Source organism: Canariomyces notabilis (genome assembly GCF_033297395.1).
Source record: "Canariomyces notabilis strain CBS 508.74 unplaced genomic scaffold N656scaffold_2, whole genome shotgun sequence".
Classification (NCBI taxonomy): domain Eukaryota; kingdom Fungi; phylum Ascomycota; class Sordariomycetes; order Sordariales; family Chaetomiaceae; genus Canariomyces; species Canariomyces notabilis.
Window position 1 is genome coordinate 2,466,538 of NW_027041824.1, and position 23,207 is coordinate 2,489,744.

Here is a 23,207-nt window from a genome sequence, read left to right on the forward strand (position 1 = left end):
CCAGGTAACGTTATCACACGATCTGCCGTCCGACGAGTTCAGAGCCTAGAGGACAGCTCCCCCGCCGAATCCAGGTCCCGAAACACCGCTAAATGCGCAAGCAAGCCGTATACCGACTAAGGACAGCGATGTGATGGATGTTGTGGTGTGTTGATGGGTGTTGGCGTTTCTTGTCCTGTACTGTACGACCGTCGGCCCTGCTTTGGCGTTGAGGAATGAGGAAGGCAGACCCCTATTACCTACCCTAACCCTTACATACCACAGTACAGAACATGCGACTCGGAGTCGGAGCCATGTATCGAGTGCCGGCCCACACAAGAAGACGGCAATGCCTTCACCGCAACTGCCCTCCATTGAACTCAATTGACCGCGTTGCTCAGTTGCGGAGCGGCCACGTTCGTGTGGGTGGCTCTCCTTTCCATTTCTCGGATCAGCCGGGCTATTCCATGGTGGATAGCCGTGATCAATTCGATGCTCAGCCTGCTCCATCGGAGTGACTTGTGTTGAACCTTCGGTTGATGTGATCGGATGACCGGGCGTGGCCGTGGACTCGGGCGCCGGGGCGCGTAGGTGGCCGAACAGTCGATTCCTCGTACCTACAAACGATCGCTCCATGCTCATCTGCTTCTAATACGTGATGTACCCGCACAGAGAGTACTCCAAGACTCTACCCAGCTATGCTCGCTAACACTTGTATGAGTACGGACTGGAGTATCTAAAGTCGTAGCCGCTTGACCGTAAACACTGGTTCCGATCATGTTCAAGTTGCTATCCTGGACACTTGGTACTAAGGTACCTACAATAGTACCATACCAATACCACTCGTAGCCCCGACTCTTCACACTTCAACACCAAAATAACATCATTTCCAGTTAGGCGTCTTGTCTACAGCAATCTTGCCACCGTCTCGGCCTAAGCCAACGACTTCCATGCCAGGGCTATCGGCCTGCCCTTGTCCTTCGACGACCCACGCCACATGTGGATTTCCAAAGGCTCATCGCTAGGCGCAGGGGGGCTAGGACCGGAGGTAGACCAGGCATAGGCCGTTACATATCTCAAGATGTCTCTTCCCGGAATCGGGCTCTGGCCAGGCTTGTCTCCCAGGTATTTCTATTTCCCCCGCCACAACTCCGGGTTAGCTTCAGCTTCTATAGTACTCGTAGCTCTCCATTTCATGCATATGATGTATGACTGAACGAGTCATGGACTCACGGTACACGCAACTGTACACGCAACTACTAAGGCAACAAAACATCCATGGAAACTAAGTCATAGTAAACATACCGCAAAAATCTGGCCCTCTGCCATGCCGCACTTGAATAGATATGTGTTGCCGTCGCCCCACCAGGGCATGCCGCACGCGCCCGTGGGGGTCGACAGGTTGAAGTTGACCTCATCGAACAGGAAAGCAACAAAAGTGCCGCACTTGGCCTCGTCGGTCGTCCATTTCCCCTCGTTGGTCAGGCAGCCCAGGTCCACGGGATCCGGCAGGAGCCCAAGAGTGCGCAACTGTCCGTTGCCCGAGAAGTCTGCTGCCATTGTGCCGGCGAGGGCCGTGACGAGGACTAGGAGGAGCGTCTTGAGCGCCATTCCAGGTGAGGGACTCGGAGGCAGTTACTAGTAGTTAGGTCGGATGAGTTGGAGAGTCGAGGTGCAGATATGGATAATGAAATATGAACTGTGCTTGCTTAGGTAGCTAAGGTAGGTAGGTATGTGTCTGAATCGTTGAAAAGTGTTATTGGTAGAGTAGGTCGATAGGCTGTTTGTCGAGGAGCGACGTCAGGCAATTAGTGACTACTTATACTTCGTACTGGCCGGTAGCTCTGAGTTCTTACCTTGGTACCTTACTCTTCCATCATGATTGTCACCAACATCATGATCCGTAAATGATCCCATACTACCTAGATTCGTAGCTAAGGTACTCAAGTCAAACATCCCCAGTTCCTTACCAATCCCTTATAAATGGCAAGAGTTGGCTAAAGGAGTGAAAGGATCTAGCGAGGAACTTTCCAGTACTACACAGGTCACTAAGTAGGTCTCATATCGAAAACCCCCGCCTGGTTGTGCCCCCTAGGTACTACCTACCGTAGCATCTTCCCGTACTTCACATGGAGAAGTGATTGTATGCATATACTACTATACTCCCTTCTTGCGCCACGGCATCATGGAATTATGGAGATAATCATGATTCCTGCGGTGGCAGGCGACGGTTGGCTTGATTCTGGCCGCCTAGGTGATCCGGCGACCGGCTTGTCCATGAACTTGAAATAGGGGTCAGTATCGGCAAAGACAGCATACTTCGTTCATGACTCGGAGCTGCTTAGACCCTTCACACTTGAAGTCGACCGAGTTGTAAATACCCGCCCAATATCACAAACGTATTCATCCTATGACCAAATTTCAATCCTTTCCCAGACAGCTTGGTCGCTCAGGTATTGATGGCATTCAGCTCACACATAGCTACCTAGTCACTCATGCTACATTACGCCAACAGACCGCTTCCAATTTGAAAGCCTCCCTAGTCCGGAAATGGGTCCGGCTTTGTGCGTACGACTGGGCGGGGAAAACCGTTTGGTCTTGTTGGTGCCTGACATAGGCACGGTAGCGTTAAGTTGTTTCTCATCGTTGGCTGCGCATGGAAGGTTCCTTTGGCTATATTAACATGTTAACATTGTGATCCTTCAGTCCTACTCCATCAGTGTTCTATACAGTTATTGGTTGAAATCCGCATCATTGCCGGTTGATGATTGCAGTCTGATATATGGATCAAGCCCCGAGATCCTTCCGTTTTTGGGCCTCTAACAGTACGGACCCGACGCTTGATTGGCGCCACGGTCCCTAACTAGTTGCCATCTCCAAGCCCCGTACGCGCTCCTAAAGTCACTTGTACTTTTGCTACTTCGTATCACGTCCCAGCAATCGCCCAATCCCCACCTTGAGATGCGGGAACGGAATCAATTGAGAAGCTCAACGCTCTTTTCCGTACGCCTCGTCGCCTATGGGATGTCCAGCCAGACCAAACGCCTAACCACCTATCTAGGTAAGCTCTCACATCGAACCCCGTATGTGGAACTTTGGTCATTTGACGCTGATACGGCTCAGGCCTTGCATTTTCCGTTCTTTTTGTACAGCAGAGCTCGCGAAGTCATGTACAACAACGTCGCCACGAGAAGTGCAAATGCCGAATACAGGATGGTACCCAACCAGTCCGGGTCGCTCTCCTCTCCCAGAATCGCCCCTGCGATGGGTGTCCCAGTGAGAATGGCCACGCCCGATACCAAGAACGCCATGCCCATTCTCGTCCCAACCCGTCCCATATCAGGAGAGAGCGTGACCATGACGCTGGGAATTATGCTGACAACACCACCCGAGAACCCCCCGTACAACACCGCGTAGACCACCGCGCCGGCAGTGTTATGAATCCCCAACCAGCCAAAGACCAGGATCGCGCTGGCGAATGAGCACACCGCCAAAACGTTCAAGGAACCCCAGCGGTCGGCAAGCGCGTTTGGGATCAAGCGCCCGACGATGGATCCGGCGTTGAGCAGCGTTACCAGATACGGCGCAAAACTCTCCGTGGCCGCGCCGTGCGACGTTGCGAACAGCGTGATGTAGAAGAACGTCACATAGAGCCCCAGGAAGGCGAAGAAACCGCCACAGACGACAAACAGGTACGGCGCATCGCGCAGCGCGGTCTTGTCGATGATGGCGCGGGCTTTACCCGTCGGTGGCACGCGCGTCCGCATGAAGGCGATGGGGATGATGGAGGTGCCCAGGAGGATGAAGGCAATGGTCCGCGTTGCCCAGCCAAACCCGACCGTTTGTTGCAGCTGGCTGAAAATGATGGGAAACACGGTGCCAGACACTGGAGACCCGGCGCTCGCAATCCCCAGCGCGAGGGCGCGGCGTTTGGAAAAGTACTGCGCCAGGATGGCGGCCGACGGCAGGAAGGTCAGCCCCATCCCTATCCCCATGGTCAAGCCCTGCGACAGGAACACCTGCCAGTAGGTGGTGCAGAGCGAAACCATGAACTGGCCGAGCACGATCAGGAAGAGACCGACGAGCAGCAGCTCACGGAAATACCCTGCGTCGTAGAGCGGGCCCGCGAGTACGCCCACCAGGAACAGCAACGCCCCCTGCGCGGAGCCGATCCACGAGATTTCCGACGACGAGTGCGTCTTGAGCATCTCGGTCTCATAGTACGCCTGGAAGACGCCAAAGGTGTTGATCACGCCCCACGTGTTGACGAGAATCGCCGCCGATCCGAGGACTTGCAACCACGCCGTGAGACCCCCGTCGGGTACCTGGTCCGGTTGTGCGGGATGCGGCTCCGAAGCCGAAGCCGAAGCCGCTGGCTGCCGCGGCATGGTCCTGGCCGCAGCGGTGACGACGCCGTCAGCTTGGATGTCGATGGATGACGCCCGCTCAGTACGGTCTGACTCGGAGTTGTCTGACTTTTCGGCGTCGTTTTCCATTGTGCGATCTCTGGGCCCCAAGGATTCGCGACCCTAGTGTTTTTCTCGGTTCTCGAAGCACGCGGTTTTGCCTATCCCGGGTCAAGGGTTTTCGACCCCCAACGTGCTCTGATCGCGAGACTGGATCGGGATGAGTAATGGGGTCTGTTGTAGTCATGGCGCTGAACCGTCCCATTGCCGGGTGGAGTTTGGGGGCATGGCCCCCCTTTTTATCGAGTGACTCCATCCAACAACACCTTGCAGAGAGTTTTCGGTTGATAAAATCGAACCTAGTGTACTCCGTAGTATCTGTTCGGATATAATCAGGGCGTAAGCTGTCGCCCCCGGCTGCACTTCTTTCCCCGCCTTTGCCGCGGGCTCGAAACCCGCAAGTGGGTTACATAGCATCTTCGGGGACCGGAAACCTAGACCGGATCTTACGGTGCCAGGGGCTTTCGAAGGGCGCTGAATGATGCCATCGCCATTAAGTATGTGAAATGGTGTATCATCCCCTTTGCTTGAACGGTTGTGTTAATAAGCCCCCATGGTTTGTCCCGTCTTCCGGAGTTGAATTGAAGTATGAAAAACCCATCACCTGCAATGCCGCAAAAAGACAATGTCGGCTGCCGAGGTGCGCCGATTTCGCCCCACCAATTTTGAGCATGACGCTGGAGCCGAGGACGGATTTTGTTTAGTGATATTGTACACACCCCTAGGGATGTGTGCTTGGAATTACTAACCACACTAACCGCGGGTTGAATCTTGTGTAATGTCCGCCCTGGGACAACCCATTCACTAAAATAGGTACCTAGTGTTCCGGGTCTCACGGCATTGGCCGGCGCCCACCGGAAGACAGCGCGTGAAGGCGCGGGATCAGCTGCCCACCCAGCCAGCGGCGTACTCAGTAGAAGTCTGTACACTTCAGCGTCCCGGCTCTCAAGCATCGCATGACCTTCGGACTAGGCACTCTACAGCAGTCGGTGAGACTCATGCACAAGGTATTCTTTTTCTACAGCACGCCGCAACCCGCCTGAACAATGCCACCAGTGCAGATATTTGGCGATGCCAGATAAAACGTCACACCTTAGGGTGTGTTTCCCCTTCGCAGATCATCAGTGAAAACATTAGGATCCTACCAACATGCCAAACCCATCGCTGAATTCCAGGTACCCAGTTCTGAAGACTCAATCCCTTGCACTCCAACACTCCACGACTCCATGAATCCACGACAAGAAAGGCCCCAAGAAAAAAAGCAAAAAGCAAGACAAGTATATATGCAATACATATCAGTGCCTATATCGGCTCTGTCAAGGGGGGTATCCAAACCAGCCAATACCTGTACTGTACCAGCTTCCGCAAAGCCACGACATGCCCTGGCATTATACCTATGCTGCTCTCCAACTTTTCCAACGCGCCCCTCCTTTTCGCCCCGTCCCACCATTCCAGGCCATAGATATGCCCATTAACCTAGTGCGTTTGCAGGACACAACTCCCTCGGTATTAGTAGGCTGTTATTCAAGGTCTCGCACTTGAAGGCTCAATCACAATCTGGGGCACCTGGTGCATCCTCAGACTGGGCAGTCTTGGCACGCCGCCCTGTGGCCTTGTCCTGCTGCTCCCTGATTGCTCCTCGGCCCGCGTCTGCGTTTGTACCTGCGCAGCCAGGTCCTCCATGTGCGCCGACAGCCTGTTATTCCTCGTTTGGGCCGGCCCGCCAGGGGAGAGCCCGGGGCTCGGGACGGGACTCGGACCGGGATATTCAGGCGGCGGCTCTGGGTAAGGGCTGGCGCTCCGGCTGGCTCCTCCGGATAAGGCTGAGACGGCCGACACGATGGAGTTGCGGCGGGAATGCATGGGCGTTAGCTCGCCGAGACTGACCTCGTCGTATCCCGGCGGAGGCGGGAAGCCCGCGCCGCCCAGGCCCAGGTCGGCCGAGGCAGCGTCCTCGGCGTCGATCATCTCCGGGCTGGACCCGGCACGCGGGGTGGTCGCGGCCGAGCTGGCTCTTGAGCGGTTGGGAGTCCGCCCTCCTCCTGTAACAAGCGTGTACGGACTTGCGCCGCCGCCAACGGTAAGGGCGGGGCTCTCAGATCTGTGCAGGCTGCGGGCTGTGTCGATGCTGAGGCTCGCGCTTGCGCTCCGGTCGCGGCGCTGAAACAGGCTGCTACCGTCCATGCTTGCTGCGTCGCTGAGTAGGCCGATGCGCTCGGTGCTTTCGGTGCTGTTGGCGCGGATGCGGGTCCCGTCGGCGCGGGCAATGCCCAGATCGGCGTACGACACGCTGCTGACGGCGCGCTGTCGGGTTTCTCGGATGCGTTCGTGCTCTTGGCGCAGTGCTTCAATTTCGGCCACGTTTTGGTTTGCGCGCTCGCGTGCGCGGTCACGGAGCTCTCGCAGTGCCACCACGTCGTTTGCCTCGCGCGCCTCGCGGCGAAGACGGCGTCTCTCCTCGCGGTCGGCAATCTGGCGGCGCCGGGCGGCCCGAATCCGGTAAAGAGCCTCCATTTCCTCGTCGCGCAGCGCTTCCTCCAGCTCGGCCGTGGGCATCTCCACCACAACGTCGATCCCGTCGCGCTCCCCTTCGACACCAATCACCTGCTCGTTTTCGGTCGCTTTTGGTCGGTACACAGGGAGCGTCATGACGCTACGGACCGAGGTCGTTCGATCTACCCCGGCATCCCCGTTTACTGCTTGCCCGCTCCCGTCTCGCGCCTGGGCCTCTGTTAATGCGTCTTCCAAATTGTCTTGGTTATGTCGGTTGATTTGACGAGTAGTAGGCGAGTCATCGTCGCGATGCGCCGGATGGTAGTTGTGGGCGGCACGGCGGCGCCTGATATAGAAGAAACGAAAGAGAATGACGAGCACGACGAGGCCGACAAGGGCAGCGAGCACATAGCCTATGATCTGCACAGGATGTTGTTAATTAGGAGGTCTATTTCAACTGGCGGTGGCGAGGGCAGTCAATCGTCCGTATGCGTACCTGTACCGTTTTCTGCTCTGATGGATTCCTTCCGTTTCTTCGACGCTGTAGAGCCGATACGAGAGCATTGGCGCTGCTGTCGATCCCTGGCAGCGGCGTAGGGATGGGAATTGCTAGGCGAAATGGCGGAGACATGGCGCCCGGGTCCACGACAAGAACGGCCGAGAAGAAGTTGCTCGGTCGATCGATATGATGCTTCGCCCTGCTACGACTTGTAGACTACCTCCGCATCGCGCTTTTTCCCGTAGAAGGACGGGCCAGGACTGCACTTGATGTGTGATGGCTTGTAAGCAGTGTGCTCTTGCTTCCGGATTTGCGTGCGAGGGGTCCTAGGGAGAGGCGGGGGTTTTCCCAGCCTCGATTTAGGTACTGGACGGACAGGACGGACACACCGGATCGCTATTTTTTTGATCTCGTACACCGGCGTTCAAATCTTCCTCAATCCGGCTCGAGATTGCAGGTATCGTCGATTTGCTGACAACTCTGCGCATATGCGTGCGGTCGAGGAGGAAGAGAAGTCAGCCAGGCGGCAACCAGGCTGCCCCAGCCCTTTAGCCTGCAAAACACGGAGACACTCCAATGCCGCCAAGCCGTACAACGCAGTGTAACTGCCGCTTCTGGTAAGGCTGGCCTAGCGGCTGGGCCCGTCCATTAGGGAGCCAGCAGGCAACGTGGGGCAAGGTTGATTTGTATGTATGTACTGTACATAGCCCACAGTGTTGACAATCTTGTTCAAGCCCCTTAAAACATTGATGACTTTATTTCCAGTTTCCTGGAAAAGAATGTTTCTACTCCGTGCATCTATTCGGGCTCCATTAGCTGATTGATATTTTACGGAAACTTTGTAAGGCATTGCCTGTCTTCTTTTGTCTGATGTCAGCATCTGGGAAGGAACCATGCTGCGACGAGTTGGACTCTCTCTTGATCGAGATATGATTGCGGGGAAAGAGCCGCTGGATTGCGTGGACAACTCGCTTGCAGCTGGCAGCTTCTCGCAACCGAGCAGACGTTGAACTCCTCACTAACGTTACAACCAACTTGCCTTGGCCCTTGACTCCTTGTGGGCGAACAGTCGAACATCCCAAATACCAGTCTGTCATTCAATTTGGTGTATGTACTACTAATAGTCTCCTGTTCCTTGCAGATGCAACCCCAGTTATTGAGGGATGTCTCACTCGATGACCCAAGGTAGGTACCGAGCCATTGGCCCATCCTTCGTTGCTGACTGCCATTTGCGAGCCAGACCAATCCGATGCTGGCAGAGAGAATCCGAACCTCCAGCAAGGTACGGCGCAGGTCAGCAAAAGTCCAATCATTGGCCACCACTAGGTAGCAGAACATGCAAAGGCCCAACAGGGCGGTGATGTCGAAATCCTCCACAAACCGCCGCTAAGTGCCGGTTTGACCCGGCATCGGATCGGATCTACGGCTCCACTTCCCACATGCCAAAGGGCAGAGACATGAGATCGACCATTGCAATGATTGCATCAATCATCGGGATCGGCATCCAACACCACCATTCACTTCAAGCAGCGACTATCTAGGCGAACTAGGTACCATTTCTATGCATTTTACAGTCTATAGAATCTTATTTCGGCCTTGTACTTTGCTCATGGGAGCCACTTCCGGCCTTGGTTCATCTTAAGTCGCTACCAGATCAGTCAGGTTTCAAGCCGCACACTTAGGTACCTCGGCTACCAGGGACAAAGTGGTCGTCCACTATCATGGCAAGCCCGCTTGGAGACCCCATCGTGAAGGCGTTGCAGAAGTACACAACGTAATGTTATTTCAGCTCCCTTCCAAAGGGTTTTCAGAATGTACTCAAGTCATTCCACAGATGCGATGTCTCGGACGCGCTCTGCAAGCTCAAACATCCCAATGGCGGCTTCCTTTCTGGCCTCAGCATGTGGTCACCGCAGCGCCAGGACGGGCCTACCAAGATTATCGGTCCGGCATACACAGTCCTGTACGCACCGCTAGCTGACCCGCGGCCCAAGCATCCCACTCACTATGTCAGTTGGCTCCTGTGATCCTGCCACACTGATCCGCAACTGAAACGGCCGCCTAGATCGACTCAGTCCCTGCAGGTGCCGTGGTTTTCGTGTCATGCCCGCCAAAGATTCCCAACGCTGTCTATGGCGGGTTGATGTCAACTCGTGCCAAAGCCACCGGCGCCGTGGGATCCGTCATTGACGGGCGCTTTCGGGATTTGCAGGAGCAGAGGGACTTGGGCTACCCGGTAGGCAGCTTTGCCCCTTTCCTAGACACAACATTGCACCTGTAACACAGCCAAGCTAAGACATTAAGTTAGATTTTCGCCCGCGACGTGGGCACCGCACCCCCGGCGCCGCTGCTCAAAGTGGTTGCCGTCAATGTCCCCGTCAAGCTTCAGACGGACGAGCAGGACATGACCATCAATCCGGGAGACTATCTCGTCGGAGACTTGAATGGAGTTGTTGTCTTGCCCAGGGATCTAGCCGAGAAAGCACTGCCGCTCATGGCGAAGCAGGTGGAGGCGGATTCGAAGATGGCCGTTGAAATTGAGAAGGGCATGACGTTTACCGAAGCGAGCAAACGGTTCAGGTTGTAACTCGATGCCGTGGGCAGCTAAGCATCTATCCTCGTAAAGAAAACGATTTGAAGGCAACCAAGTAAGTGTCTCTTCTAGTCAAACATGCATATGGTTCGCCATCAGCTTATTGACTCCTTGAGCATGCTCCCCTTCTCGTGTCGCGCACACTACCTTACTAAATCAAACGAGGTTACTAGCTAGCAAGCGCATCCGCCGTCCCACTAGCCTCGTGAGGCCTCGACTTGCTCTATATCTGACACGGCGGTGGCAGCCCGTACATGTGCGACTATGAGTGGAAGTGCACGTCGTTCAAGGTTTCGGTATAGTAAGTAGGCCTTGATAGTCAACATTAGTAGATCCCCTCCATGCCACTAACACCCATCCCACTTGAAAGCTTTCAGAGTGCTGCTGCTGCTCCTATCCTGGGGTCGGGGTTCACATAGTGAGCTGCCATCGAGTAGCTTACCTCAACAGGAAACGGAACAACCTGCCAACTCCAGTGCCAAGGCTGTGACGTGTGTAGCCATGTGAGACGCCATCATGCTGCCGCAACAAATATAGGTTGGCTCTCAACTCCATACTTCCAGGCTGAAGAAAGATCTGAAGGATTCAATATTTGAATCAAATCGAGCTATTCCCGGATACTCATATAATCTTTTCAGCCGGAACAAACTGAAATCGACTCCAATATGCAGCTTGTCGGCATAGCATCTTCCGGGGCCTTCCAGTTATAGCCCCTGTCACCCAGATTTCAGATGGCGTTTAACTTGCTCATAACCGCTCATCCTGTGAGCTGGCCAACCGCAGCACAATATGACCGGAATTACTAGTATACAAGCTTCTTTCGCCCACGCCTGTCCTGCTCCAGGGCTTCATCAGCCAAATCGACCTCTCGCAGACGGATTCCGAGCATTCGAGCTAGAGCTTGCAGTATGAGGCATTCGTTGGCTCTCGGGCTGCTGCAGACATGCATCCTGCCACGGGCTGCCCGCGCCCTTGTTGGCATCGACACCGACATGTGGAAACCGCCTTGCGCCTACGCCTGCTCTCAAGCCTTAGCCCCGTTTATGCTGTCATGTTCCGTTCATGATATGTCGGAAGAGGGCCACGGTCATGACGGCGGCATGATGATGACGTCTCCGTCGTGCCGCGCGGGAGACACGGCCTATCTGACGACGCTCGCTATGTGTTTGCACATGAAGTGCGCCGAGTTATACTCTATTCCTACCTGGTCTCTGGAGAAGTACTGGGCAGAACAGGCCACAGGGGACCCGTCGGTTCCCGCGAAATGGGATTACGCAACTGCCCTAGCCAGCATATCCCATCACCCAACGAGAGAACTTGGACCCGAGGAGAGGCTCAACTTCACGGCACTCGTTCCCGAGTCGGATTGGGAGAGTCAGCTGGGCACGATGGTCACCATGGAGTATGAAGAAATAATACATCCAAGATATGGGTATGGACTATGGAGAACACCTCGCCTTTCCCCCCTTAACCTGTCCTGAGAGGTCAACTGTCGATGGTCGTTACTGATGGCTTTGAAACCCGGTCAGGATCGTGATACTGGTTACGGGCTTTGGGACGCCAGTGGTGCTCACATGGCTGGGCTACCTCCCGTATATGACCGGGATACTCGAGAAGATCAAACCATACCTCGTCTACCCGAGCGCCGTGGGAACATACCAGGTGCGGCCTCTGCCTTATCTTCTCGGCAATGCGCCCACCGTCGGACAGGCACTCTACATCGCCCTCATGGTTGTGCTCAACGTCGTGCTCAGCGCCGTCAACTATCGCTCGTTTCAGCCCAACGTCTGGTACACCAATCAGTGGCGCGAGATCATGTCGTATGTGCTCTACCGAACGGGAACACTCGCTTTTGCGCTGCTTCCGCTTGTGATTCTTTTCTCGACGAGGAATAACGTCCTCCTGTGGCTGAGCGACTGGTCGCATGCGACTTACCTGTTGCTGCACCGTTGGGTGGCGCGCATCTTTGCCATACAGGCAATCCTTCACTCGATCCTGGCGCTGGTCATTTACCGCGACACCGGGGCGTACCCGGCCGAAGAGAAGCTCGACTACTGGATCTGGGGCGCGGTTGCCACAGTGGCGGCTAGCATCATGCTGGTCGGCAGTGGACTGTACGTGCGACGTTGGTCGTACGAGATCTTTCTCATCACCCACATTCTCCTTGCCGTTTTCGTCGTCGTTGGCTGTTGGTACCATGTCGAGCTCAGGTTCCAGAGAAAGTATGGTTACGAGATGTGGTATGTCCATCCTTTGACTCTGAGCCCTTGAAACATGCGAGGAGCTCACTGATGGCCGCTCTACTAGGATATACGCGGCATGTGCAGTCTGGTTCTTTGAGCGTCTAGTCCGCGTACTGCGCGTACTCAAAGCCGGCGTACATCGCGCCCGGATAACCGAGGTTGGCGACGACATCGTCCGAGTCGACATCGCGGGTGTCCGCTGGGGCACTGTTCCTGGCCAGCACGCGTACATATACTTCCCGACTCTCAACCCGCTGCGGCCGTGGGAAAACCACCCGTTCTCGATTCTCTCCACGACGCATCTGCATCCGCCTTCCCGCTTTACCCAGCAGCATGAAGCCAGCCCAACCACATCGCCGCCATCGGATCGGGCCAGTGATGATGCCGTCGAAAAGGGGCACGGCACAACAACAACAACAATTACAACAAACAACACCACCACAACACGAGCATGCAATGCAACCCCTGCGCCAGCTGGCATAACTTTTTTCATCCGCAAATCAGCCGGCATGACGCGCTCTCTGCGCGCTACTACACACGAAGGAGGCCTCGGCGTCGTCGCACTGCTCGACGGACCGTACCCGAACAACCCCAACACTGGCGCGGTGCTCTCATGCGACCGGGTGCTGCTGATTGGCGGCGGGATAGGCATCACGGCCTTACTTCCCTGGGCATGCAGCAGCGGCCACCCCAACGTCAAACTGTGCTGGAGCGTGCGGCGGACGGCCTCGGGGGAAGGGCTCGTCCGGGCGCTTGAGCATGCTCTGCCCGCAGAGAAAGATGTCAGGATTGGTAAGAGGGTCGACGTTGATGGATTGTTGCAAGAGGAGGTGCGCGCCGGGTGGCGGAGGATTGGAGTTGTGGCCTGTGGTCCTGCAGGGCTTTGTGATGATGTGAGGGATAAGGTTGCACGGATGGGGAGAGAGGAGGGGAGGAAGCGTGGGGTGGTGTTTGTGTTGGAGGTTGATGCTTATTCTTGGTGATGGCTATTACAACGTCTCGTTTTAAGTAAAAATCTGACTTAACGTAGTACTGTACGCGGTGTACTTTAATGCATGCTCACCACAAAACTGGCTTTCTGCTGCCAGGGGGTGGGTCGTTTGACCGCGACAATAAGATACAAGGATATGCCCCCAAGCCGCCTCTCTCAATACTGATACCTAGCCTCACCCTTCCTGTTCTGGAACCTGTTCAGTAGCCAGTACTGCAGGTTGGCAAGAATGGACATGGCGAGCGAGGCAGAGACCAAGCAGATAATGGCCGTCCAGCCCTTCCTATACGTGGGGGCATCCTCTGCCTGGAAGAGCTGACTCCCAATGATGCCCGAAATGTTGGCACTCATAATGAGGAGCGCCATGGTGACGGAGCGCTCGCCGGCCGTTCGTGCGTTGATAGCCAGCCAGGAACCATTGACGGGGTCTACAGTAACACGGGATGTTAGTCGCGACGTCCGGGTTTCAGGGGATGAAAATAAACATGACAAGTCCTTACGCCAAGTGACTTGAAACGCCAGCGCCGCAGTGAGTATTCCAAACCTCAGGTTGGAATTGGTAGATTCGATAAGCAGGCGGTTACCCAGCTAATTTGTGCGTTGCGGTTAGCATGCTCGTTCGTAGACACGGAGTTGAGACTGGGGCAAACTCAGCAGGGTGGTGAAAGGGGGTAACTTGCCGTGAACCCCCAGAAGACAAGCAGGCCTAGAAAGACCATGGCTCCCCTCAGTCTTAATCTGTCGGCAACCGTCCCCCAAATGATGTTAGTGACGAGCAGACACCAGGCGCCAACGGAGGTCATGGCATTGGACTTGAGCCGGTCAAAGCCGAACGAGACGACCAGCGACGGAGCGTAGGCGCCCATTGTGCTGGCAGGTGCCAACCCTAAGAAGGTCATGAAGAGGTGAGGGAGCAGTCGCCAGTTGGTAAACTAGTGGTAATGTTAGGGATGTTCCGGACGTAAAAAGGGAAGGAAAGTGGGCAAACAAACAGTTGCCTTGATTTCATCCCAGCTAACATTCTTGCGTTTCTGGGCCTTGGTCGGGTCGTCTCGCAGCACTCGCTGTTGCAGGATCTGTGCCTCTCGCTCGCTAAAGTACCGCAGCCCGAGGATTGAAACGGGGTTTTCCGCTGAGAGGGGAAAGAGGCAGATGAACAAGATGCCCACGAGGATGGTGAAAATGCCCTCAATCTGGATATCCCGAGTCAGAACACGAGTTTGTTTTGTCTTGTCTTCCCGCATGGCTCGATCCAGACTTACCAAGAACAGCCATTGCCATCCAGCCAGGCCGCAAACGCCTCTCAAATGCAGGCTATATACCCAGGAATTAGCTTACTTACTCAGTTCCTCTACTTGCGATTCGGTTAGTTGGGTGTGAGATCGGGCAGCACCTACATCCCATAGGCCACGAGCCCAGAGCAAGCAGCGGCAAGCAAATTGCCAATAAAGTACCATGAGAACCGCGTGGTGGTCTCTTCGCGCTTGTACCAGCGAGTGATGGTGAAGAGGCCGGCAGGGATGAATCCTGCCTCGCATAATCTGGATCATGTCGTACCAGTCAGTACATACATCCATGTAAGGTATGGAGCGTAGTAGCGGCCAAATAAGCAGCTTCGACGTATCTCACCCAAGCAGTAATCGCGTTGCGAGATACGGACCCAGGCCTTTCTGAAATGCTTGAAAAGTGGCAACAAAGCCCCTGGATTAGATGCTTTGTGAGCTGACTATCCTAACAAAAACCTCGGAATATGCAACTAAATCATACCATGCAAGAATCTGCGACCCAATCCACACGGCAGGACCGATCCTGTAGAGCAACAGGTTACTCGGGATCTGGCTTTTGAATTAACCCCGAGTCTGAGGACGTACAAGGCAGCGGAAGCACCTCAGGGGAAGCAAACCTCAAGCAACACAATACCAGCCGACAACAGCTGTTGACCGATGTTAAACTGGTATTGCGTGATGCCAACATCCTGGAGGAAGAAGTCTGTCATGGCGTTGCCGCTGTGGGCTGTTCAGCTTGACTGTGCTGTAATCGTGAGTTTAGAAAGGGTTTGGGAGAGCGCACATGTTGCCTCTATCCAGCTGCAGGGCGAAGAAGCCGAGTATCAACAGCGGCATCACTAGGAGATCGACTCTGTTCACGTTTGTTCACCGGTTTGTCAGTCAACAGTCTTCACCCTCAGGCTACTAAGTATAGTAGTCGCAGAACATGTGGCATTGTACCTTCGGACCAACGCCCTCTCTTCATCTGCGGTCCAACTAACCTGCAGACCATCGTCTTCGTCCTGGATGAGTTGGGTTTCGGACATGGCGGTATCCCGCTTCTCTTCTGCCATTGCTTGCAGTGATGCTAACATAGTTTCTGGGTGCTGAGCGGGGTTTGTAGAATCAGGTTGGGCCTGGCGGGAGAAGGACAGCGGGGATTTGACGATGGGAAGTTTCATGTGACACAGTGACAACAATCGTATTGTCCGACGGCTGTTCTCTCCATCGTGAGCTGGCCGGATGCCTCATGCATTTATCTGTCTCGACACACAAGGGGCTAGTATCCGTCATCCCCCGGCTCCGTTGACCGTATGCATGAAATAGGTAGCAATAGCTCAGGATGCTGTCCGCATGCGAACTAGCTCCCGATTCCCGAAGATATCGCATGGTGGTGGATTGGTGCATTCACCTTAGCTAAGGTAAGGTAGGATGTTGATGCCATCGGCGTGGGCCGGCACGCAATTGGGGCCGTGGGGGCGTGCACGGCATATAGACTGTGAGGGGAGCCGGCCAACAGTGATATCTGAGAGTCTCTTGATGCAAGCCCGAGCGACGATTGCGACATGTATATAGCGGGTCCGTTATCCTGCACCTCTCCATACCGGTTTTGTGGGTGACATCCGCCATCTTGAAAGGAGCTAGCAACTGGAAACCGAAGCGCTGAGTTGTCAATGACTAGTCGCAGACCTGAACCGTTTGGCCGTAGCTGTGCCGGAGAACTGATTTGGTATGGTAAATAAGCTGCTAGCGACCGGGGCGAAGCCCTGGTGTTGACCGGCGATCTTGTCGGCTGCTCAAGTTCACTATGCGGCGGTGGGAAGGACCGGCCAGATGCATCCTGCATTTATGATGCCTTGATTGGTCCAACCATAGGTTTGGTATTTCCCCTGTGAGCATGGGACTGGGGACTCAAGCCTCAAGTGAAGAGCCGAAACCGAACGAGCTGGCATTCTGAACCTTTAAGCCAGCAGTTTGCTGCAGTGGATAAGTGGTGAAGGTGGTGGGCTAGTCCATTTATAGCAGAGCGAACCATCTGATCCCAATGTCAAGTCAGGGGAATGATCCAAACGGTCGCACCGAGTGCGGTTGTGGTTCGCTCAACTGCGGCCACACAGGCTGCCGTGCCGTGCTGCGGGTTCATCTGCCGAGTGCAACGCAGTCCCGTGGGCCCGGGACGGCTGAGATCGATTTGACATCTCTGTTTGAAAACACACAATTCGAAGGTCGACAGATGTACGGCGGAGGCTGCTTCTCTGGGTCAGTAAGTTCAAGCAACGATAGCACCACTAAGGAGTAAGGAGTTCAAAAATCGGGGTTGTTTTGAGTTGATGTCAATATTCCAACTTTTGAGTAGGTATCATTTTGCCGCCCCTTGTGGTATCCATCTAGAAACGAAAATCCAGAAACAAATAATCACTTGGACTCCTTGGTCATGATGAAATCTCTCTTGACCCTGATCCCGCTGCCGGTCGATGACCCCGAGTCGGAGGCTCGCGGGCCCACTCTAATCTCGGTCGTCACAGTCGGCTTCAATCCCAGTCCAGACTTATTGGCGATTTTGCCATGCTTTTGATGGCTCGGTTCTACCTGGTCCAATTCGGCCCGGGTTGCCCAGGATCCCTTTTCTAACCTGTCAACGGTTTGCAGCTCTAGGTCCTCCGGATATATGATGGCCCTGGTGCTGCCGTTGTCAGGGACATTGCCGCCGTTGCCAGTGGCACTGGATTTGCCGCGGTCCGATGACTTGTGGTAGTAATGTCTACTAGGATCGCTCTGCCAGGCCTGCAAGCCCATAAACGGGAACCATCGAGGGATCAGGGGCCGCAGAGTTGGGAGGCAGGCACATGTGATACCCGAGCAAACTTCGCCGATCGACCAGCAAGATGCACCAACATTGTCCCATGTGACGTCCTCGCTTAGGTGGAGGTACTGTATACGGATGACCGAGATGGCGCAGGTCTGTCAGGCTCGGTTTTAGTACACATTTGATTTGTGCGGCTGGCCTGGGGACTGGTAGGTTGGACTTACAAAGAAGCCGAGGCTGAAGACGCCGACCAGGGCGAATTTCTGGCCCCTGCGAAGGTTTAGACGGCTCAGGGCCGGAAGGGGGATGATGAAGACAATGATATCGGTCACAATGTTGCCCGCGGCGTTGATGTACCAGAACGGCAGAGGTGGGATGCAAGTTCCTGGGATGTCGGGAACCCAAAACCGATGGATGGGAGTGCACTGGAAAATGTTGACAAGAAGCTGTGATGTCGACCACAAGGCTACAATGACGAAGGCGGCGATTATGGCGCGTTTCATCGGCCCCGTTCCCAGGATGCGGTAGTACTGAAGCAGGAAGGTAAGCTTTGTCGCGGTCAAGGATGCGTTGTACAGCACAATCGAGACGTAGAATGCCTGTGTCAACAATTAGCCTACTTGAGGCATCGGTTTGTGTGTATATGCGGACATGATCCATACTCGAAAGTACTTGTAGATCTCTGTTGGGTCCAGCGCTTTCATATGCCTGCCACTGCCATACATGGTACCTGGGACGATAGGTGTCAGCGATGGACGCAAGATTGTGGAGAGGCGTCTACCATACCTGCGGCGATCGTGATCCCACTACCTATGGCCAAAAGCAGGGCGGCAACGGCGGCCCAGTCGTCGATTCCGAACTGACGAACTATCACGGCCCGGCAATAGGACCGCAGACCAACTGCGGCAGTGGAAATGGCGAGTACGGTTGAGACTACAGCGATTGGCACCCCAGCCCGTGACTCGTAGAGAGCGGGGTCCTCCGGCGTTGGTGTTGTCGGCGCTGCCGACATATTGAACTCTTTTTCAAAAGGAACCGTGTAATCAGGAAACGACTCGGCCGGAAATGGCGAAGGGTGCGAGTGATTATCTAGGGGTGAAGCCACCCTGGTATACGAGGCTCTGGCGAACAGACCTTCTTTGGACCTGAGTAGTCCTGTCAGGAAGCTGGGCGGCGAGGAAGAGTAGCGGCTGGATGTCCTTGGGGGCAAAGAGAGAAAGGAAGGAAGGTCAAAATCTTCAAGGGGCTGCTGCTTTGGTAGTTGATGCATTTCTAAAAGGTCTGTACAAAGCTTGGAGTGGTGCTATCGAATGTCGCCGTACTGCAGGTGGTGGATCCCTCCACCAGTGGCAGCAACTCGTCCCAGACACACGTCTGCGTCTGCACGCTCGGATCATGGCGTGAATCGCAAACTGGGGACGCTGACTCCATTGGCTGTTGAAGCTCACCAGAGATTCCTCCAAAGCATTGTGGGTCGGCCATCTCGGATGGCAATTCTCGGTGTGAAGGTGCTTCCAGTAAACCGAGGTAGGGGGCCAAGGCGCGTGCTTTGGCTTCGCATCCGGACCATTTCCGAGTTTCAACGGGACAAAACATACTCGCATCATCGTATGTAAGGTACCTCCGTATGTACATAAGGTACGCTTAGCGCTACTGGCCATGTCTGCAGCCACAAGCATCGTTGCCAGTTTTCTGGTGACTGATTCGGAAGCTACCCTGAGTTTGGGTGGAGGCGAAGAAAACGTGGGGTGACGTTAGCAGATCGCAAACCCAAACCAGGTTCTGTCCAATGGGTGTGCCAATCGCGGTCATGCTTGGCATTTGACATGACAGCTTCCGCCCCGGCCCGTCCTTGGTGTCCCGGGTGTCGTGGAGAAATGGAGATGGTGGAATCCGCTAGCGGAGCAACTGGAGAGCTCTTTCCTGTTTCCCCAATCTTGCCCATGACTGTGCACCTGCCCTACGTCGGATATATGCACGTGAAACTTCATACCTCACCCCAAGTGCACTGCAGGTGCTGCGTTGGTGAAGTTGGGACTTTGGGTTGATGGAGCTGCATTTGTGCAAGCCAGACCGGGCAAGTGGAAGAACCTGCTCTCTTGATCCATACCGAAACCCCCCTGGCTTGTTGTGTACTGTGTAGTTTCTGCGTGCTGGTGGCAAGGTGCGTTATCATCACGCCAACAAGAGTCTGTGCGCGTAGGAAGCTTAGCGTAGTCACAAACCAGGACCAGGTCATGACTCTTTACGTGTAGAGAGGCACGAGAGGGCGACGGAGTTGGGCAAAGAACTCGTGAATTTATCGATTGCTCCTGTTGTATACACATGGGAAGTTGCGCCGGCTTGCGGCTACAAGCCTACGACCTTGCCAAAGCAAAACTTCAACAAGTTCAGCATGGAGGGTGTGCGTCGCCGGGGTCGCTCGAGGGTCGTTAGACGTTAGGTGGGCCAGGTCTGTCAGTACCTCAGCGCCTAGCGCACCGGCGAAGCTCGCCAAGGGATCGCCCCTGATTATGATCCCATCCCTGCCGGGCCGAGTTGGAGATCTGTAAATCTGGCCCGAGGCTCCGGCGAAGATCATATGTAAAGGCCATCATCGAAATGTGCCCAGGATCACTGCTCCGTACTAGTCTGGCAATTCATTTTCAGTGTCAATTCGCATCGTCCTCCTCATTGACAGAGCGTCCGACCTACGGCCGCTGGTGGGCGAGACATGTTGAAACAAAAAGGATGAGCAAATGCAACACCATCCTGTTTCGACAGACAGCCAGAGCTAAAAGTCAAGAACAGCCAGTCACAAACCCACTGATTTACATGGGCTCTACTTTAGTACTTGTAAACGCAGCGCACGGGCAAGACTTCCAGCTCCTTAACATTGTCACATACGGGGTACGGAGTACATACACAGTAATTTGACAGCGCTGACAGCCCATCGGCCCGGTGGCACCGGCTTTACGGGCCGATAGTACCTCCGCTGGACTACCTTCCTACCGATCTACGGAGGTAGCTTAGTACTGTCTCAGTTCCATGAGGCCGTCTACGCGAGATGACTCCGAAGCGAGAGTGGACTACTGGGACCAGCGAGAAAGTCTTCATGTAGGCACAACATTCGGAAACTTGGTTTCCTGAACCGTATCCGTCCCTGCTGTGGCCACATTGAATGGCGGCTGATGGCCCGTTCAAGACGCTAACGTACCTATAGGTAACCTGAGAAATTGAAAGAAAAAAGAAGCCATCAATGGCCGGCAAGGTGAAGCCGCCGTGATTGCTCTTAGTGGGCCTCCAAATTCAAAGCGTAGATCTTGAAGGACGCCCGTGAAGTGTAAGGTGTCTGTCGAGGACACGTAGACAGGTTCGAGCACTTGGAAGTCAAAAATGAGCAAGAAGGCGAAGCCATGTGCGAATCAGTCGGCGCATGAGTAGTAACAATTACAAGATCCAAACAAATCAGCATGGTGAAATCTGGTGAGCTTGAAATGTAGTTTGCTCAGGATGATTGGCCGGCCACGCCTGGTCAAGTAGACATATGAATACAGTTCCCCCCTTGTTTGTTCGTTAGCGCCTGACTTCAAGACCAGGGTCAGCCCTAAGATTTCAATTTCAACATCAAAATAGTCAATTTTTCTACAGAAAAAAGGCCCCGAAGAAAATGGTCTTCTTGAGTAATGCTAGATACTCTTTTTTCTCGCATTAAATCAATCGTTCCGGCTGCTGAGAAGCATTTCTCTGATTCCTGGACCAGAACCCCTGTCGAGAGTCCTGCGCTAACAAACAAACAAGGGGTGAAATGTATGTCTTCTGCAGTTCTGCTTCTTCCTGCCCCTGGATTCTGAGTCATAACCTCATGATGCTACCGTGTTCGAGTGTTTAAAAGCAACACCTTCCCCCCCCTCCCCCCCCAACCCTCTATCAGCCATTCCTGCGTCGGTTTGCTGCTCCGAATTGGGATGTTGATGACGTTATTAGCGGCGCGATCCAGAAACTTCAGGTTATGAAATAGGGAGATAGCCATTGGAATGGAAAAATGATTCCCCAATCAGGCTGACGTAGTAACTTAGATGGAGGTGACAACGAGCAGTCAGCTGAGGCATGCCGCAGTCATCATATGGCATGTATATGTGTCGGAGGGGACGGAGGAAGGAAGAGAGGTCAACGTAGTGGAATTGTCAGGGCTGCTGAAGAAAGGAAGAAAAAGAGGAAATTCCTGGGCCAACGTACAGGCCAGAAATAGGGGAGTGTGGCTGGCTGAGGTAAGCTGGGTGGGGCCTGGCCAGGCCCACGCAACAATATGATAATGATACATGTGTGTTTTGGCGGATCGTCCTGTTCGTCATGGATCTTGGGGCTTCGAATTAGGCTCTTTACCCACCAGAAAGTATGGACGTAGCGCAACGCACTTGGCTACCAGGCGCAAACGCACCGAAATCACCCGCAGGAGGGGAGATGCGCGGATTCGCCCAGGCTCCCTGGGTGGCAGGTGGTTGTGGGGGTGACAGCTGCTCTAGAAAGTATAATCTTTGCCGAGGCCGTTGACGCTTGCCCAAAACCATACTCAAGTTGGACATTCTTAACTTCGTGATGAGGTTGTTATCAGTCAGGGAAGGAGAGTCAGGAGATGGAGTTTGGTTGAGCTTTGACCACAAGTAGGTCACACCTCCCCACGCGCCTTCCCGAGTGGGCCGAGTCCCATCAGGGTTCGGGTCCCGCGACTCCCGCCTTAAGTGACGGAGCGGATCAAATTTTGACCGTGCGCCCACACAGCGGCTCGGCAGCCCTGGTCGAAATTGCAAATTTGGCGAAAACCCACGATACGGCGGAACGACGCTACACGACAATCCATCCTCACCACATCGCGACCGAACCCAGCCGTCAAAATGGTGAACGTACCCAAGACCAGGAAGACCTTTTGCAAGAGCCGCGAATGCGGCAAGCACACCCTGCACAAGGTCACCCAGTACAAGGCTGGCAAGGCCTCAGCATTCGCTCAGGGAAAGCGCCGTTACGACCGCAAGCAGTCCGGTTACGGTGGTCAGACGAAGCCCGTCTTCCACAAGAAGGCGAAGACAACCAAGAAGATCGTGCTGCGACTAGTGAGATAGGAGCTCTGCGACCATCGGCCTGGGGAGAGAGTCGCTAAACAGGATGGTGGACAGGAATGCTCGGCATGCAAGGCGAAGAAGCAGCTCCCGCTGAAGCGGTGCAAGCACTTTGAGCTTGGGTAAGTTTTATGCAAAACTGCTTTCTGTTATTGTTGCGATAGGGACCGCAAATATGAACCGCTACCGCGAGGCTCGAACGCGTCAATGCCCAAACCATTACGCCTCATCAGGCACACGATAAATTCTGCTGCCGAGACTACAAGAGCCCCCGAAGCTACCACAAGTTTCCCCCGCGATCACTCGGATTTTCAACAGGCAATGTGGGCACACAGACAGGGCACGATCTGGGACAACGGACCCTGGGGGTCTGAGTACGAATGGGAATCAATGATATTCTGCTCTCTGCTTTCTCATGCGAATGCTGGAAGTCACAATTCGAGCTATCCATGCGTCTCGAGACCAGCAGAGTGCTTGGCAGGACACCTTCATTCGACAGATCGCTTCGCAGTACGATCGGCCTCGCCTGAAGTCGCAACAACTCCGCTCATGCCTCGCCTTTTCGCATTGCGGTCCCTATTAACCAATCTTCTTCGAATGTTTTGGCGTGCGGGTTCTGACTCTGGGGAAACAGTGGTGACAAGAAGACCAAGGGTGCCGCCCTCGTGTTTTAAGCGGTATGCGGTCGGAGAGGTGGTGGTGATTCATGGGGACACGGCTCTGGTTTTCGGAAACTGGCCTTGCATGGCTTCGCCGCGCCATTTGGTGGGAAA

At 54.5% G+C, this 23,207-nt stretch overlaps 9 protein-coding genes across 9 annotated transcripts; 3 read left to right on the forward strand and 6 right to left on the reverse strand.

The window, feature by feature from the left end:
- Positions 1-850: 850 nt before the first annotated feature.
- N656DRAFT_826573 (uncharacterized protein) lies at positions 851-1,590 on the reverse strand (the record flags this gene model as incomplete). Its single annotated transcript, XM_064818486.1, has 2 exons — positions 851-1,110; positions 1,285-1,590. 2 exons carry the CDS (start codon positions 1,588-1,590, stop codon positions 913-915), a joined length of 504 nt encoding a protein of 167 aa, XP_064674409.1. The 3' UTR covers positions 851-912.
- Positions 1,591-2,847: 1,257 nt separating this feature from the next.
- On the reverse strand, positions 2,848-4,683 carry N656DRAFT_277940 (MFS general substrate transporter). The gene has a single exon (XM_064809097.1). The coding sequence runs from the start codon at positions 4,473-4,475 to the stop codon at positions 3,099-3,101; it is 1,377 nt and encodes a 458-aa protein (XP_064674410.1). The 5' UTR covers positions 4,476-4,683; the 3' UTR covers positions 2,848-3,098.
- Positions 4,684-5,969: 1,286 nt separating this feature from the next.
- On the reverse strand, positions 5,970-7,569 carry N656DRAFT_701187 (uncharacterized protein; the record flags this gene model as incomplete). Its single annotated transcript, XM_064810925.1, has 2 exons — positions 5,970-7,358; positions 7,435-7,569. 2 exons carry the CDS (start codon positions 7,567-7,569, stop codon positions 5,970-5,972), a joined length of 1,524 nt encoding a protein of 507 aa, XP_064674411.1.
- A 639-nt stretch (positions 7,570-8,208) lies between these two features.
- N656DRAFT_278977 (uncharacterized protein) lies at positions 8,209-9,012 on the reverse strand. Its single transcript, XM_064809099.1, has one exon. The coding sequence runs from the start codon at positions 8,773-8,775 to the stop codon at positions 8,311-8,313; it is 465 nt and encodes a 154-aa protein (XP_064674412.1). The 5' UTR covers positions 8,776-9,012; the 3' UTR covers positions 8,209-8,310.
- A 102-nt stretch (positions 9,013-9,114) lies between these two features.
- On the forward strand, positions 9,115-10,087 carry N656DRAFT_775196 (RraA-like protein). Its single transcript, XM_064814406.1, has 3 exons — positions 9,115-9,446; positions 9,503-9,673; positions 9,746-10,087. The coding sequence occupies exons 1-3, from the start codon at positions 9,339-9,341 to the stop codon at positions 10,022-10,024; spliced, it is 558 nt and encodes a 185-aa protein (XP_064674413.1). The 5' UTR covers positions 9,115-9,338; the 3' UTR covers positions 10,025-10,087.
- An 851-nt stretch (positions 10,088-10,938) lies between these two features.
- Positions 10,939-13,256, forward strand: N656DRAFT_701295 (ferric reductase-like transmembrane component; the record flags this gene model as incomplete). The annotated part of the gene is made up of 3 exons (XM_064810934.1): positions 10,939-11,462; positions 11,560-12,270; positions 12,338-13,256. The coding sequence occupies 3 exons, from the start codon at positions 10,939-10,941 to the stop codon at positions 13,254-13,256; spliced, it is 2,154 nt and encodes a 717-aa protein (XP_064674414.1).
- Positions 13,173-15,802, reverse strand: N656DRAFT_278066 (MFS general substrate transporter). Its single transcript, XM_064809098.1, has 11 exons — positions 15,493-15,802; positions 15,335-15,403; positions 15,168-15,270; positions 15,032-15,099; positions 14,894-14,965; positions 14,662-14,805; positions 14,527-14,578; positions 14,257-14,457; positions 13,945-14,196; positions 13,765-13,852; positions 13,173-13,692 (listed from the first exon to the last, which is right to left on the reverse strand). The coding sequence occupies exons 1-11, from the start codon at positions 15,711-15,713 to the stop codon at positions 13,421-13,423; spliced, it is 1,542 nt and encodes a 513-aa protein (XP_064674415.1). The 5' UTR covers positions 15,714-15,802; the 3' UTR covers positions 13,173-13,420.
- A 1,145-nt stretch (positions 15,803-16,947) lies between these two features.
- On the reverse strand, positions 16,948-18,350 carry N656DRAFT_701522 (uncharacterized protein; the record flags this gene model as incomplete). The annotated part of the gene is made up of 4 exons (XM_064810951.1): positions 16,948-17,493; positions 17,563-17,937; positions 18,001-18,068; positions 18,125-18,350. 4 exons carry the CDS (start codon positions 18,348-18,350, stop codon positions 16,948-16,950), a joined length of 1,215 nt encoding a protein of 404 aa, XP_064674416.1.
- A 3,862-nt stretch (positions 18,351-22,212) lies between these two features.
- N656DRAFT_701782 (uncharacterized protein) lies at positions 22,213-23,108 on the forward strand (the record flags this gene model as incomplete). Its single annotated transcript, XM_064810974.1, has 3 exons — positions 22,213-22,428; positions 22,492-22,556; positions 23,069-23,108. The coding sequence occupies 3 exons, from the start codon at positions 22,213-22,215 to the stop codon at positions 23,106-23,108; spliced, it is 321 nt and encodes a 106-aa protein (XP_064674417.1).
- Between the last annotated feature and the right edge of the window lie 99 nt (positions 23,109-23,207).

Excerpts from the sequence above, each read along its gene's own strand:
- N656DRAFT_277940 (XM_064809097.1), bottom strand. The coding sequence starts at position 4,475 with ATGGAAAACGACGCCGAAAAGTCAGACAACTCCGAGTCAGACCGTACT.
- N656DRAFT_278977 (XM_064809099.1), bottom strand. The coding sequence starts at position 8,775 with ATGTTCTGCTACCTAGTGGTGGCCAATGATTGGACTTTTGCTGACCTG.
- N656DRAFT_775196 (XM_064814406.1), top strand. The coding sequence starts at position 9,339 with ATGTGGTCACCGCAGCGCCAGGACGGGCCTACCAAGATTATCGGTCCG. Across the intron at positions 9,447-9,502 it reads CCAAGCATCCCACTCACTAT|ATCGACTCAGTCCCTGCAGG; the intron begins GTCAGTTGGCTC and ends ACGGCCGCCTAG. Across the intron at positions 9,674-9,745 it reads AGAGGGACTTGGGCTACCCG|ATTTTCGCCCGCGACGTGGG; the intron begins GTAGGCAGCTTT and ends ACATTAAGTTAG.
- N656DRAFT_278066 (XM_064809098.1), bottom strand. The coding sequence starts at position 15,713 with ATGAAACTTCCCATCGTCAAATCCCCGCTGTCCTTCTCCCGCCAGGCC. Across the intron at positions 15,404-15,492 it reads GAGAGGGCGTTGGTCCGAAG|AGTCGATCTCCTAGTGATGC; the intron begins GTACAATGCCAC and ends AAACGTGAACAG. Across the intron at positions 14,806-14,893 it reads GCAACGCGATTACTGCTTGG|ATTATGCGAGGCAGGATTCA; the intron begins GTGAGATACGTC and ends GACATGATCCAG.